The sequence below is a fragment of the Sceloporus occidentalis genome, unplaced genomic scaffold, assembly GCF_023333645.1.
Source record: "Sceloporus occidentalis isolate IW3139 unplaced genomic scaffold, rSceOcc1.0.p SCAF_154, whole genome shotgun sequence".
Lineage (NCBI taxonomy): Eukaryota > Metazoa > Chordata > Lepidosauria > Squamata > Phrynosomatidae > Sceloporus > Sceloporus occidentalis.
In genome coordinates this window covers 2,118,388-2,134,401 of record NW_028317134.1, presented here as the reverse complement: position 1 = coordinate 2,134,401, position 16,014 = coordinate 2,118,388, and the positions used below count along the sequence as shown (strand labels likewise).

The 16,014-nt window shown below is 38.0% G+C and overlaps 1 protein-coding gene across 1 annotated transcript in view; it reads left to right on the top strand.

The window, feature by feature from the left end:
- The window catches only part of LOC149280573 (ras suppressor protein 1-like), a 55,336-nt gene that overhangs the window by 22,043 nt on the left and 17,279 nt on the right, over positions 1–16,014 (top strand). The window contains exon 7 of the mRNA XM_089500392.1: positions 2,845–2,977. Within this exon, the coding sequence (XP_089356518.1) occupies positions 2,845–2,977 (133 nt within the window). The remainder of the gene's footprint in view (positions 1–2,844; positions 2,978–16,014) is intronic.

Below are 16,014 nucleotides of genomic sequence, written 5' to 3'. Positions count from 1 at the left end.
TTTGAGCGCTTACCTGACGCAGAAGAGACTGCCTATCTCCCCCATAATCTGACAGCTAACAGCATACACTTACACACTCTAACACCATACTGTAACGGATACACACATGCGAACATCATATGCTCATCAACATTAACTTACTTTACAGGAACACAAACGCTAATATAGACGTACAGATGCCCTTTGTTGGCAGCCATCCCTCTGCCGAGTCTATTACAATTATGCCGTCACTCTGCCAATTATGTGACACAGCTAGAAGCCAAGTAACCCCAGTGTCTCTACTACCGCGGGTTTCAGGTGAGGCAAGTTACATGATCCCGCTGGGCTCTTGCCTACGGCCAAGCAAAGGAGCCCAGCCACCCTGCTCTCAGGTGAGAAAGCATGCTAGCTGGGCCCTTTTTTGCTGGTACCCCACTGATGGGGGCCTTGAGAAAAGTCATTAAATTAAAATGCTCAGCTCTACTATAAAGCCATTTTTTCTTTAAAATAAAAAAATAATATTCCAAGCTTTAATGTGCATTTTATTTATTTAAATTATTGGTGTTATTATTATTAATCAAATTAGTGTTTCATGTAGTGTCTAGTGTATCACTGGTGTTTGATCTTTTTTCATGCTTTTAGACTCTGCTTATTTTCTGATATCTTTAAACGCTTACTCTTAAAACTTTCAGCAAGTGCTTTCTCTTTTGTACTGCGAGGGCGCGGGTAGACATGCTTTCTTTTATTCATTGTTTATTTTTGAGAAAAGGGCCGGTTATGTTCCTCGGCAAGACATTTTCCTTAATTAAAACAAACCGCTGGGCCCTATTTGTCATTAAACATTTCTTAACACCTCCTCTGTCTGTCAGAACCTTTATTGCAAAGCATATGGAGCAGAAGACTGGCATTGCTGTGCGGGTTGCGGCAGAGAACTCAAGCCGTGCGAGGTGATGAAGTTAAACTGGAATTCCCAGGATTGTTCAATATGGGCTGTAAATTAAAAGCGGCCAAACAAAATTAAACCACTTGGCAACAGTCTGCGAGTCTGGAACACTGAGAATTTTGGAAGCCATGCGTTCTGAGTCAAGCCCACAAAACAAATCCTCATTTGAAAAGCTTGTTAACTTTTATTTTGCCGGAGAGATGCTCTCACCCCTTTGGTCCCCCAACAGTTAAAAGGGGTATGTAAAGGGTTGTATTCTGCAACTGATGTGCATTATGGAGAAGAATTATTTAGTTGGCGAGGACATACTTTATGTGACTTTGGAAACAAAGACATGTTCTGCTTTTTAGCAATAAACACAAAATCCAATTTGCAATTGCAGAACAGCTCTGTGAGTGATATATATCTTTATGGCAGCGTTGGTCAAGAGGTGACTGCTAATCACACAGCAGCCTCTCCTCCTGCCGTCCGCGCTTTGAAAGTGAATGGGAAAGAGCAGAGGGAACGCCGGTACGTCTCTTGCAGCCGGCTAGCATAATGTGAGGCTCGCCACCTTCCATCTTATTAGGTTCTCTTTGTCGCGGTACATAATCTGGCTGCATGCTGCTTGATCCTTGTTAAACACTATTGCTTCTGAGCTTTCTAATAAAGGAAGATGGTTTCCAGCAGGACCACCGAGGCGTGGAACATTTAGGGCAATTGCTGCTTGATTGGCAGAGGGTGAAGTGTATTGTTCATCCTTCTCTGGTTTTAACCCAGTGATGCATGGCCAAGGCTGCACCGTAACACGTCAGGCGTGAACCCCCCCACCCCCCCGTCTGTCTCATGCGTGTTACTCGTTCATTGATTTTATCAAGGTTAAAAGGGCTGTCCTCCGCTTGATACATAGGGCCATTAAATCCGATTCTGGGGAAAAGCTCAACATGTGGAGCAAGGACTGTTGGAAGCCAATTGGACTTTTCTGCTGATTGCCTCAAATTTAGGACTTTGATGCAGAATTCATTTCTGTAGGTACGACTATATTGTTTAGACACTTTTCCTCTGCCCAGAGAACTGACCTGGAGAACTTGGGAGAAGGGCTTAAAATTCCAGGTCAGACTTGCAGGGTTCCGCGGTACAGTAATCAGCGAGGGGTGACTGTAAGGAAAGTGTGATGAGTTTCACGTTTTGTGACTGGACCATTGAGTCTCTTTCCTTAATGCTCTATCCTGATATTTTCCCAGTAAACTTTAGTATGATTTAGTCCAGGGTGCGTTTCCCTTAACCGAATATAAAAATGTAGAGATAACACCTGAATTTGCGAGTCAGGTGCGCACAGATTTTCTTACTGTGAGCAGCGCCACAGAACTGATGGTACCTGCAGCGCGCCGACGTTCGTATCGTGCGTGGGATGCTACATTTATTAATGCACATCTGTTGCTTATTAACAGTCTGCTGAAATAATTTATGCAGTTTCCCCCTTCCTGATTTTAACCCGTTGTAATCCAGATTAATAAGAATAATGGTCATTACTTTGCACTCACCACTCAAGCAGCCAAAGAGGAGGGTTTAAAAAAAAAATTTGCCCCACAGGTAATGTATAGCTATGTCTCGATTATTCTAGCATCATCTTCTCATTAAAGATGCTCGAGGTGATGTTGGTGTGGAGCATTTCACATGTCCTTGGAGTGAATTCTCATTTTTCCACCCCACTAATAGCTGTCTCTCCAGGTAAGTAATCCAGAGTAGGGGGCCAGGGATACCAATGATATATCGCCTGTTTTAAAAACTTGGGCAGGACTTTTGTAAAGCATTAATGGACAGAAAAGCATTGTTTAGTTTTTATTCAGTGGATTGCATCATCACGGATTTCACTTCTGTAATGTGATCTCGTCCTTCAGTTCAAAATGAATGTTAGTCGTAATAAAATGTTTCTTTTACAGGCAACCTGGATCTCACTGGTCAAAAGCAGGTGTTTAAAGCTGAGAACAACCCCTGGGTCACGCCAATAGCTGACCAGTTCCAACTCGGAGTGTCTCATGTTTTTGAATATATCCGTTCCGAGACCTACAAGTAGTAAGTATTCATTCAAGTGAAGGGTGTAAAAGAGTCTAACACATTTATTATCTCTTCTAACCCCAATAATATAAAAGGACCATATGTAATTATTGGTATAGGCCATAGTCAAAAACATGTAGTCATTGTTCATAAATAAATGATCATTGAGATATATTAATAGGCTTCAATGATAGGGAAAAAGGTTTTCCTGACCTTAAGTATGGAATGAAGGATTTGCTGAACAGGCATTCTATAGATAGGATAGTAACTTGTTAATGCATGGTATAATTGTGACTGTAAAAGGGCATTACAATATGCTTACAGTGACCACCTAAAATAGGGTTTAGACGTGTAAAGACCTTAGTAAGCATGTTTGAACACCCAATCAGGTGAAGACCATTAGATTGAAATCATCATCCAAACCGCATATAAGCTAGGCATTGGAGAGGCATGGCAGGAGAGGTAGAGGGGAGATGTACTTGCCATCCACGGACTCTTCAAGTCCCAAACACTCCCTCCCTCCCTCTTCAGGAATGCATAGGACAGATGTCATGAACTGAATTCCTCTCCAAGGTTTTGTAAGACTTATTTTGTATTATTTTTGTTATCTACTTTTTATATTCTTCATCTATTTTTGTGTTTATTAAATATTTTACCTTTGCTTGCACCTAAGTGAATCTGCCTATTTTTGTGACACATATACATATATATGTGTTTTTCCAGCTATACAAAGTTTTTGTGTTGGCCCTACATTTATCACAAAGGGTTCAAATAGCCGGACTTTAAGCAGATGACACAAGACCCACACAACGAGCAAATTTTTATTTGCATGTTTTATGGGAAATGATTTGGCAAAGCTTAAAGAATCTTGCTAAAACCTGATGTAGCTCTGCCAACAAAGAATCAGTTTAAAGTTCTTTGTAAGAAATAAAAGTTATCCGGCGAAACGTCTTCTCCAGCATCTGTATTTTGTACCAGGTTTGGCTGCTGAAAGCAGGAAAGCGCTACCATCTAAATCAGTGTGAATGCTGAGTCCTGCGCAAACCAGCACTGGAGGTGGCAGAGGTGTATTTGCCAATTCAGATGTGGGGTACCAATGTACAGAGAGGCCACTGATGAATCCCTCCCTGGGATGCAAAATAAAACCTGTTAATTTGCATTAACCCCTTAATGACAAAGCCTGTACATGTACGGGTTCAAAATGCATTGTTTTCAATGGAATTAGGGACCGCCCATTGTCCTTAAGGGGTTAAAGTGCCTATGATACATGTAGTTTTAGAAAGCTTCTGGAGTGGTTTATGAAGTGATGTGGTGCTAATGGTCAGGTTATTGGGATTTTGTATAGTTATCAACACCATGGCTATTAAAGTAATGGAAGTGGTGGTAAAACGGGAGTAAGTGAATGGAACTTTTCTAATCATTAGACATTGAGACGTTGCTAATTGAAAATGTGCTGAATTTGAATTGTGTGCAGGGATCTGTTACATGGAAGTAGAAGAACTCAGCAAAGTTCACACAGCCTGTTTCTGGGCTTTCTTTGTGATAATTACTGGTTGCTTGATGTAAGGTAAAGTTTAGTGGCTTCAAACAATACCTTTTCGTATATTGAATTCACACCATATGATTAGGATGACCCCAACAATGGAGACATGTCCGACTGGTTTCTTGACAGGATTGCCGCCAGGAGACTGGGCTTTTGTGGTGAGATTGTGGTGTGTGGATGGGTGACGTGATGTGACATGACGTGACATCACAACATCCACCATATCTACAGAATGTTATGAGACAAATGGATCACTTCTTTCCTGTACATAAGGAATGGACATTGTAATCACAGAAGAGAATGTATATTTAACCACCGTTTCCCAGCCATTTATGAAATAGTTTCTAGGAGAAAATTATATTTATTTGTTCCCTGCTCTAAAAACCTTTACACGCTACATATAATGGTGAGTGGACCAAAAACAATTCGGACAAATGTTTTAATTTGTTTTTGGATAACACTACCCTTTCGGTTCAGGCTTTTTTTGGATTCGGAAATGAAATTTGTTGTCGCGTACTGATCAGCGATAGCATAGATAGATAGGTGGAGGGAGAGGGCCCTAAACACAGCGTGCAGGGCCCCAGGATTTTGTCGTATGCACTGAAAACGCTTGAAGCGGTAATTTTGCATCCTGAACACAACTGCATTTTGTCTGCTGAAGATCTATGGAGTGATGACGTCCCTGCTGCGGAATTGCATTGCGATGAGAAATCTTTTTCGAGACTTATGTTGAGACTTTATGTTGAAGTACAAATAGACATACGTAGATTTACTGTCAAAGAAAGTACATTCCATCTTCTATGCGGCCAAGTTTAAATGAAACATTACATACTGTGGATATACGGTTTCTCTGCCGCTCTATAAAGAAAAAAAACCGAAGGAAGAATAGTTTTCTTAAACTGCCTGCTTTATGATAACTACAAAAGCTTCAGAATAAAATTCTGTTTGATTTACACTTAATCAACAGGAAAGAGTTGGTGCAGAAACGTATTTGTCAACCTGCAGTTTGTGTCTGATTTTTGTATACAGTACTTTGTTAAATTTTCTGGGATTATAGCGGCGGTGCTTACTTCCCAACATCTCAAATGACCAAACAGGAACCGCTTTGTGATTAGGTGGTACCAGTGGAGAGATCCGTTTTAGGTGACGCGCTCGTAAACAAAGTGATGGCCCGGCATCATAAGATAGCCAAACCTTGCATGTTTCTTGACCACTGTCTGGTGTAGCTGCCCACTGTCCTGCTTCTGCATGGAGAGATTATCATGAGCCGGTTGGAGAGATCCTCTGATCGGCCAAATAATTCCCTTATTTCTAACACAAATATCTCCAAAATGAGTACACTGTCAGACCGCACATACTATAATACATTTGTTTGCTAATATTGGTAAAGATATGTAGGTGTCCCTTCATTAAGGAATCGTCGGGTAGCAGCCCAATGGTTGAAGCAGCACAGACATTCGTAGAGCTGTTTACTATAATTAAAGAGTCCAGACTTATTTTTTGTACTCATAAGAAAAATGATTCAGCGCACTGTAGTTAGTGAGGATCTAATGGTACGGTTTGGATGCAGCTGGAGACCGTCTTCTACCATCTATGCGGTGTCTACTCATTGTTCAGCGCTACGGAATTTGATGGCACTATATAAAACAATAAATAATAATAATTCTAGAGCCAAGCCTCTCTGGAAAGTGTTCTTTTAGGGCAAAAGAGAGCCAGAAAGACTTTGATTTTTAGCAAAAAGGAACAGTGATTTTGGGGGGAGATGTTTTCTTTAATGAATTAATTTCCTGGAAACGTATCTTCGTTATGCTCCAGTTATGATTGAAGACATTAAAATCTGCAATATGAACAAGAAATCTGGAAACATCAGGAACAATATTGTTGTGTTCATGTTCATTCCAACCTTGTAACAAAGGCATCTGGTTTTACTCCGCATATCACAAACTGACCATTGCAGTTGACCGAGAGGTGATGCCCTCAAGAACTACCTTATTTTAGTGTTTTTGTCTGGAACAAGAATAGACAAACCCTGCGGACATGGATTCTAGTGATACATTTTTATAGAACACTTAGACCTGCAAGGTTACCAAGCGATATGTCGCCAGTATATCCATAGAAATGTGATTCTAAAAATCTAGAGTAGTCCTCATTCCATCATTGGAAAATCATGTTAATTTGTGATTTGTAAAAGTCCCTATCACAGCACTTTCATTAAAAGCAATACTAAGACAACACTAAAGAAGACTAATGTTATGGGGAATGCAGGCTATTAATCTCACTTCCACTTCCTTGTTGGCAGGTATTCTTGTTTAGTAAGTAAGGGGCGATATAACCACTGATCTTACTTCATTGGTCAGAATTAGCCATTATTTGTCATTGTTTAGCACCATGTTGAGTGAAATTGTTTATAGCTGCAGGTGAGTTTATAGAGTCTACATCACTTGTAGGGTCCTAAAAGGCACACATGTCTGAGGAATATTGAGGAGTTAAATATTATGGGGACAGCCACTTAACTCTTCTGTCTCTCGTTATCTGACCTCCTTCCAGCTTTATGACAGAAAACCCACTAATTGTTATATATCCAGAAGGCTCGTCCCTGAGGGCAGTCAACTAGCAATCGAAATCTGAGACTGGATAATTTGCGAAAGGGGGAAGCATTTCTCTTTAAACATGTATCAAACTCAATGTAAAGATACCCAATACAAATAAGTCTTTTTATGTATGATGTTTATTCATCTACCTGCCCTCAATAAACCTCTGATGGTTTGCAAGTCAGATTTTATGCTTGTCATTTTCAAAATATTACTATTAGCATCTGTGCCCCTCTTGAAAATGATGCACATTTTTTTTTCTCCTATACAGTATCTCCTTGTTCTCTTGTTTCTATTCCTATCTTTCTTTCTCTGCCCTATTTGGTTTTTGTTTTCCTTTCCCTGCACACAATACTATCCAGCAGCCCCCCACACAACAATATTTGGCAGCTTATTCCCTCAACACAATTTGCACACACTATCGTACTGTGACAGCCCGTAGCCCCTCTACATACAGTGCTACACCCCAGCCTGCAACACACAACACCGTGTGGCAATAAATATACACATTTTTCAAATTGTAACAATTTATCTCTTACTTACTAATTATATGTGTACCCTAATGTAAATGAATTTTTACCAGTCTGGAAAAACTTTGTTTGCAAAACTTAAAGAATATCAGTCATTTTTAGCAGTTCCCTAAATTTGCTGCCAACCAATTGCTCAGATTAGGCACAAGCATATTGGCAAAAAAACGAACTCCCTGGGGTCTAGCAAAATATTTACGTCTATTAAGACATGGATGCAATCCAGCTAAAGTACACTGAAATAAATATTCGGCTTAAACCCATAAAAGGTGATGCCCGTTCTTGGACTCTTAACTCCTTGTTTAGTTTTCAGAGGTAATTAGGAAATTGTGCACTATAATTTTTTTATAAATAAATGGGGGGTTTTTTTGGTTTTTTTTTTTTTAGAAACTACATTTTTTTTAACCAGCTGCTTGAGTTTTTTCCCTTTAATAATTGGTGGTTTTCCAGAACATGACTGACTCTGCAATTAGTGTCCTAATTCTCCTGGCATAGTAAAGGGATATTTTGCACACCAAGATGTCCTACATTCATAGCACATTTTGGCTTTGTCTGTTAATGTATCATAGATGCCAGCTAGACTTGGAGCATCATTAGTTTTGTAAAAAAAAAATATATATAAACCGTATATATGTAGTAGGGAGCCAGATATATGTGGGAGATTTGTCTTTCCCTCTTTGATGGTACATAGGGAATACATTGGAAATTTAATTATTAACATGTTGATTATTGTAATATAAGTTGAATGCCTTTTTTTTTAAACGATTTTTTTAAACAGCATATTGTTCACTATTATATCCGTGCACTCACACTTGTTCCATCCAGTAGTAAACATTTTATATGTGCACAAATAAATCTCAGACCTTCCCCCGAAGACCTACACACGCATTGATGTTTACATATTGGTCCTCTAAGTAAGATGCAATGCTTCTCCAGAATTTCACTGATTATTAACCCCTTCAGGACCGACGTTTGCAAACTGCGTCTTCCCTTGAAGACCACGTTTTTTTTAAAAAATATTTAAATTCCTTCAAAGCGATCACGTGCACGGAATTGAGGGGGAGTGGCTGCTACGGATCGCTGGGGACACCCATCGGTCAGTAGCAGCCACCCCTCGCGATCCCAGCGTTCATAGCGACGCTGGATCGCGCATCATCGATGGCGTACCTGGTACGTCCCGGTCTGCCGGTGACCTTTGACCAGGAAGTACCAGGTACGTCCGGGTCTTGAAGGGGTTAAAGATCCAATCCAGTCCTGTTTTCATTTAAATGCGTGTTCGAGTTTGTTGCATCGATTCTAACGCATTTATACTTATAAGCTTTAGAGAGAGAATGCCAGGTGTATGCAGCCTGAACACTGATATTTTGTTGGCATACATGCAGTTTTCACTATTTCATTGACCTAGGAGGGGGTGCTACTGAGCATGTGCAGCGTGAATGCCGCCTGTGTACACTTCCTGGTTACAGCCGGGGCAGCCAGGGGAGGAGTTACATCAGGCAGAAGTCTTATTTTTGTAACTAAAGAGTGCCTGCACCGATTTGCATACCGCAAAATGCATTGGAGACATTGTCACATGAACTAGACTGTTCCTTTAATGGACACGGCTCTCTGTTGCTGTCATTCGCTCTTCCTTCTGAAGCCGAGATTCCCAATAGCTCAATCTTTGGGTGTCCTCACTTTTCTGCGTACAATGCTTCTCTCGACAAATACATCAGCTCGTCTGGACTGTAGTGCCCTCTATACACCATTGATACACACATGTAAAATACCAGCCCCTAACCCCACGCCTGTCTCAGCACCATTTCTTCTAAGGAAATGTAACCTATATATCTCAGAACTTCTCGTATTGTGTTCTATCCCTCATACTCTTGTACATCTTGTTCCACTATAAATGTTAATGCATTGCTTGGCACTTACAGAGCTGCTATAAATGTTGAATATTTGGACATGCTATGTAGCTATTTCTTACTTGTCCTCCTTCATTTTACAAAACACCTGTCTAATTGCAGCTTTGTTTCCACGGATATCTTTCTCATTAACCCCCAATCAATTAAACCTTAACCGTGCTGTCAAAGTCATCAACTTCTCCAACCCAATCAGCTGCCTCGATTACTTCCATTCCGTGCCTTCCAATTGGCTGTAGACAGAAATCTGGCCCCTGTTCATCTTTTGCCTAGTCTCCTAATATACCCCACATGTAATTGGTGTAATTTGGCCTACATGTCTCCATTAATTACCCCTTCGCAATTCTGCCAATAAAAGATTTTTGTAATATTGCTCTTTTCCACCTCAAATATACTTCCAGTTAACAATTTATGAAAAATAGCTTATTAACCTCAATACATGTGATCAAAGGTTAGGTTGGGTTAAATTTTTTAGAATTGATTGATCTTTTCATATTGTTGATTGCCTTCAGCAATAGTCGCAAAAATCATTTACCCTTCATGTTTCTTCTATATATTTGATGAAATATGAAAATAGGTTTTTCAATAAAGCATTATATAGTCTTTTACATAGTTAAGCAGGTACTACCATGTGTTTTATTAAAATAACACCTTTCTTCTTTTTTTTATTTCTTCTATTTTATTAATCCTGTAAAGATACTGTAGAAAAGTCTTCTTCTTTCCGTTTCTCCCCAAATCTCAAATGCCTAAAGAGGGGCATTTTTGTTTTTGGTGTAGTTTTGTATACAGGGGTATGAATTGTGGGGCAATGAAAGGCAAATGCATGGTGTGGGGCAATTCTGCAGAATCCCCTCCATGCATTTGCAAAGGGGTCCAAAGGACCACTTGGCTGTCGCATGCATTGACGTGCGTTTGGTTGTAGTGTCCCTTTAAATTAATCAAAAACCTTAGCAAAACTATTTCTCCGCAGTTATATTTATTTTAAACGATTCTGTGGAATATTTTAAACAGATTTCTGTTGATCAACACAGTTGAGTTGAGGGATCACAAACCATTTTTGCATTTGATTTTCAGTTTATTGCTGGGCTGCACAAACGCTTATTCGCAGCATTTAAGGATTTCGTATGAACCGATAGTGAAGCCAAAATGTAAATGTATTTTCTGTGTTTGAAACGGTAGAATTTGTATGATCTCTTTGGATGTACACGATTTTTTTTTTCTTGGCTTTTTTCCTAGAACGGAGTAAAAAAAAAAAAAAAAGCCAAGCCTTTCTGGAAAATGATAACTCTGCATATAAATTAAAACAAGTAAATGGAATTGAAATAAAATTACCAAACCAACCTTTTTATTCTTTGTTTTATGGAATATCTAATATACTCCTAGCAGTAATTTACACTCGTACATGAATTCTTGACAGTTTCGATGCTCTAGAATTATTAATCAATGTAGTCGGCACCCAAGCAATTTTATTGGAGTTACCAGTCATCAAAAATGTATTAGGGTATAAATCACCGAAACAACAAGTATCTTAATAGGCCGAACAATGTAGCATGTAAAGAACCATTTAAGCTTTTGTGCTACTCTGTGTGTTTTATGCCCAAATAAATGAAACAGAACACCGTATTTTGTTTAGTTTTGTGGCCTGTAGAGCGGCCTTTGCGAATCGTCACTTATTGGAACGCTTAAAAATATTGACATTCTTGGTTTCTTAAAAAAATAAAATAAAAAAAAAAAATTCATATTGTTACATTTTTTTCTAATGTTGACACAAAATATTTGTCGTGATTTCCGTTTCCGTGTGTGTTTTATGTACACATCTTTTTTTATTTTTTTGATGTCTGGTTAATGAAACCCCAAACTATCCACATTAAGCCAAGGCGTAATGTTTAATAATAAGGTATTCAGACATATTGGGTTTTGTGCCTTTTGTTATTTATTTTAATTACTATTTGGTATTGCACAACAACATGGAACTGTAGTTTGGGGTAGCCGTATTAGTCCAGTGTATAAGAATGCAAAAAACCAGAGTGTTGCAGAATCTTGTAATACCTTTTTTATTGGACTAACAGTATTTAAAATAATAGACGAGCTTTCGGGAGTCCTCCCTTTATGCTTTTGACTTGATAAAGGGAGGACTCCCGAAAGCTCGTCTATTATTTTAAATACTGTTAGTCCAATAAAAAAGGTATTACAAGATTCTGCAACACTCTGGTTTTTTGCATTCTACAACAACATGGATAAACCTTTTTTTTTTTTCTTTTCTTCTTGAAGATTTATCTTGAAGGGTCTCTCTTCTGAATTTAGGACAAGACCAAGGACTGATTTAGGGTCCAAGTCATAACATCAGGAAAAGCGGGCAGTCTAGATGGGTACCTGATGGTTCTTATCTGACGTTAAAGTCTCTTTCTATATTAGAGATATAACATTTATATATATATTTATATTTAATATATATAATACTTTTTTTTTTTTAATTTGTGAATCCGTATTAATACATTATTGCAGTATTATTAGTGCCTCCCTGGCAGCCAGACTAATTAGAGTTCATAGCTAGTCAGAATCTGTTGAAATGTGTAACACACATCTAGACAGGTGTTAATAACCACAACGAACTGATGTGTTAAGAGATCTTATTTAGCTTGCTTAGTAACGTTCATTAAAAAAAGTCTTTTACAATAAATAATTCATTTGGATTTATGACTTGGCAACAACTTAAAGTTTAATTTAAAACATGCAGAAATTCCCCAGAGATTCTTTACATTTTATTTGAAATCATCGGCCCTGCAAAACATTAAAACAAAACCCCAATCCTTTCCATTTCAATGTATCCCCGACAAATAGGTTTTCAAACCTTTTTTTTTTTTTTTTTTTTTTTACATTAAATGATGAGAAACGTCCCTGACACCCCCGCTATAGGAGAATGCATATTAGAGTGCACTGTGGGCTTTGCATGCATTCTTCCAAAATTAAAAATGAATGAATTTAAAGAACTTGCCTCACGCTCCAGCTTCTGCAGCTCTTCACACTGATCAGTGACCATAAAGTGCTTCCATTGAAATCAATGCATGCGCAGGGGGATCCAAGCAGACCCCAACCGCAGCGTTTCCCGGGCTGGAGTTGACGGGAGGTGAGTAGATCACGTGCAGCTGGGGTGTTGATAGGGGGCTAATTCTGCAGAACCCCCTCATGCATTTGCAAAAGGGACAACCTGAAAAGTTAAAGGACCAAACAGCCATCATATTGCATTAAAGTGCATAATGCACTGGAGCTGGAGCATCCTACTAATGGAACAAAGATCTGTAATGGCAAATTTAATATTTTTTTTTTTTTTTTTTTTTTATAATTGTTGACTTTTTAAGGGACTTTTTTAGACATAACCAAAAAGCTAGCTTGAATAGTATTGGAGTGCTTTTTTTCTTGTTGAAATATGAAATTAAAATTTGTCTTTTATCTTTACTATAACCTACCAAATATTTCTGCTAACTGATGTTCTAAAGTCACCTTTATTCAAGAAGGGAATTCAGTGTGTGTATGTATGTATATATATATGTATGTATGTATGTATATATATATGTGTGTGTGTGTATATGTATATATATATATGTATATATACATTTATTTATTACATCACAATTATATCTTGGAATGCTTTAAGTATTTAAGTCAATATCACAAACCTGTTATGTAGGAACCTTTTATAATATGGCTTAATTATTTGTGTATGTATGTTTGTGTATATATAGATATATATTTATATATAGATATGTGTGTGTGTGTATGTTTTAGAAAGGTATTACAAAATATAAATCTAAACTCCATTTCTTTTTCTTGCTGAGACACAGAAACCTAATGTTTGATCAATCTTTCTCATTCCTGGGTGGCTCAAGGCATCCATTGTAGCCACACCAAGACTGAACATATTCCATCAAGTGGAATCTATTAACACTTTGCTTCGGTGATGGCACGTAGGCTTGCAACGGAAAGATTCTTTCCCCTCACCTCCTTCCCCAATTATCTTTGTTACAAATCTTTGTCTTCTGCTGTCATGACTACACGAAAATGCGACCAGATTTTAAATTATAATATTTCTTAAAATAAATGCACTGTTAAGAACGTATACATATGGTGCTCTGCGATTTTAATACCATGCTGGTTCAGGTTTACATAGTGCCAAAAAAATACAATCTAAATATAAAAAAGAGTGGATAAAGTGTATTTTATGAAGAACTTTGTACTTTCTACACTATATATCTAAAAAAAAAGACATTCCAACTGCCGCCCCGTGTACAGAATGTATACCACACTGTTTATCATCAGTTCGAAATAGATACGTAAGTGAATTGATCACACCATTTGTATGTTTTGTAACTTTTTCTTACCAAATGCTGTTACTTTTCGGTGTTTACTATAACTTTTACTGTTGTCTTCAAACGTAGAGAAATGTTACGCTATAGAAGCTTCTTCTTCTCTCTCGTAACTTCCTTCTTGATTTGCGGATCACCTATAAGGACAGAAGACTAAGTTCTGAAAAGGGATTGTGTATTCAAAAGAGAATAGAAGCGTTTAAAGGAACATATTTTGTAGTAACACACAGGAAGTAAAAAAAAAATGTACCATACATTTCTAACTTGGGGTGTTATTTTATAAGTTTACGGGTGAATGGTAGTAAAGAGGAGTGCAAACATATTACTTATGAAAACGTCAAACCTTAATTAATCTGATATTAGTTTTATATCGTTTATTTTTACACAGTGCTTCCTACAGTACATACATTTTAAAGGTATGACAAAATCAGAATTGGCAAACTGAGATGAACAAATAGATTAGGAAAATAGGGCCCTTCTCGCTTAACCTGCCCTTGTCTAGAGAGTCCTACCAATGGTAAGTATGTCGAGCGTAGAAATGATGTCCTGACCTCTGGAGCTGCCCCTGGGTCCATCGTTACCAATGCCCATATACACACTAACTGGGGATCATTCTGGATCCTATTCTTGTAGTGATTCACTTCTTGAAATGAAGACTTATGAGCTATTTCTTCAAACTTAGGACACAGTGCCTTGGTTGATCTAAATCATTATATGGCAGATAACTAATAGATGATTTTTCTTAAAGTTCTTTAGGACTTTAGAATTATTTTCAAAGTAGTTAAATTATTAAGATAAGTTCCAAATACAAAAAAACACTCTTAACACTATATTCCACTGTTAGAATATACCAAGAAATCCTAGCTAGAAGGTGCTAGGAAACTTCGCCAACATTAACTTGAATGGTCGAGAGTCCGTGACATTTTTCAGAGAGTTTTCAAAGTCTTTCACTTTCGCTCCATATTTATTCCTTATCCGGAAAGTTGCTGCGCTGACAGCTTCTCGTAATTTCCAGCTAATGGCTCCTAATCATCGTTTCCAGACAGGTGAACCTCCTGCTGTTGGTGTAAATTTCCGTTGCCAGATGGATTGTGATGGCTGCGTTCCACAGCAAGAGCAGCGTTCTATTAGTTACACGTAAAAATCGCTAACTCTTCCACAGGCAATTAATTAACAGTTCCATATATTTGCTAACCTAAGATTGTAGCCTTTATTTGGTCATTTATTTTCATTTGGGCTGCGGGTTAACTAAATTGTAGTTTGCGTTCAGTAATCACAGTTGGGTCGTAGAGTTTTGTCTTTGCGTGCTCCGTCTTTAAAAGTCTCATTTATGAACCAGCAGATACTTTCATTTTTAAATGACATGACCAGCTATATTTGCTTTAGTAACTCGAAAAGGTGCCACAAACATCAATTAGTCCAATTACTACGTGATGAACTATCAGGACTCTTACAAGGAGTACGCTACCAGTTTAATTATTTCATTAGTTTTGTTTTCAGGTGAACACAAGGAAGCAAGGAACCATATTCCGCAATAAAAAGCCGATTTACCCAGCCTTGGATTAATCCAACACTGAACTCAATCTATGACTTTTCTTAAGTTTGTTTTTTGTGTGTTCCATATTTAAGTCATTATGGCTTATAATACCCAGCTCTGACTTCACATCTGTCACCTACCCAAAGCTCAGCCAGTGTCCGTTGTCTGACATGATCTGTTTTTGTAAAGGTTGTATTGAAATCCCATTGTCAGGTCGCGAATGAAGCGGAAACTTTACAGTGTAAAGTTATTTTATGACCGTCTACAGATGGGCCCATGGTTTACAACATGATGTAGCAACATCTCGTTAATTTAAATTGATGGCATGTAATGTAGCTAATCGGCCACAAATACCTCTCCCTAAAATAAAACCTCACGTTTCTAGGCACACAAGATGAACATAGCACAATGTAGCAATGGTATGCATCAAACTTTTAATAATATCTATTATCAACTGATTAATGGCACTTCAAACCCCTCATAACGTAATAACATTGTAATAAAAAATTAGACGTGCCTTTTGATCCCAACTATTTAGGAGGGCAAAACACGGGCTAATATGTGTGGCTACTAAAGTTTCTCTTCCAAT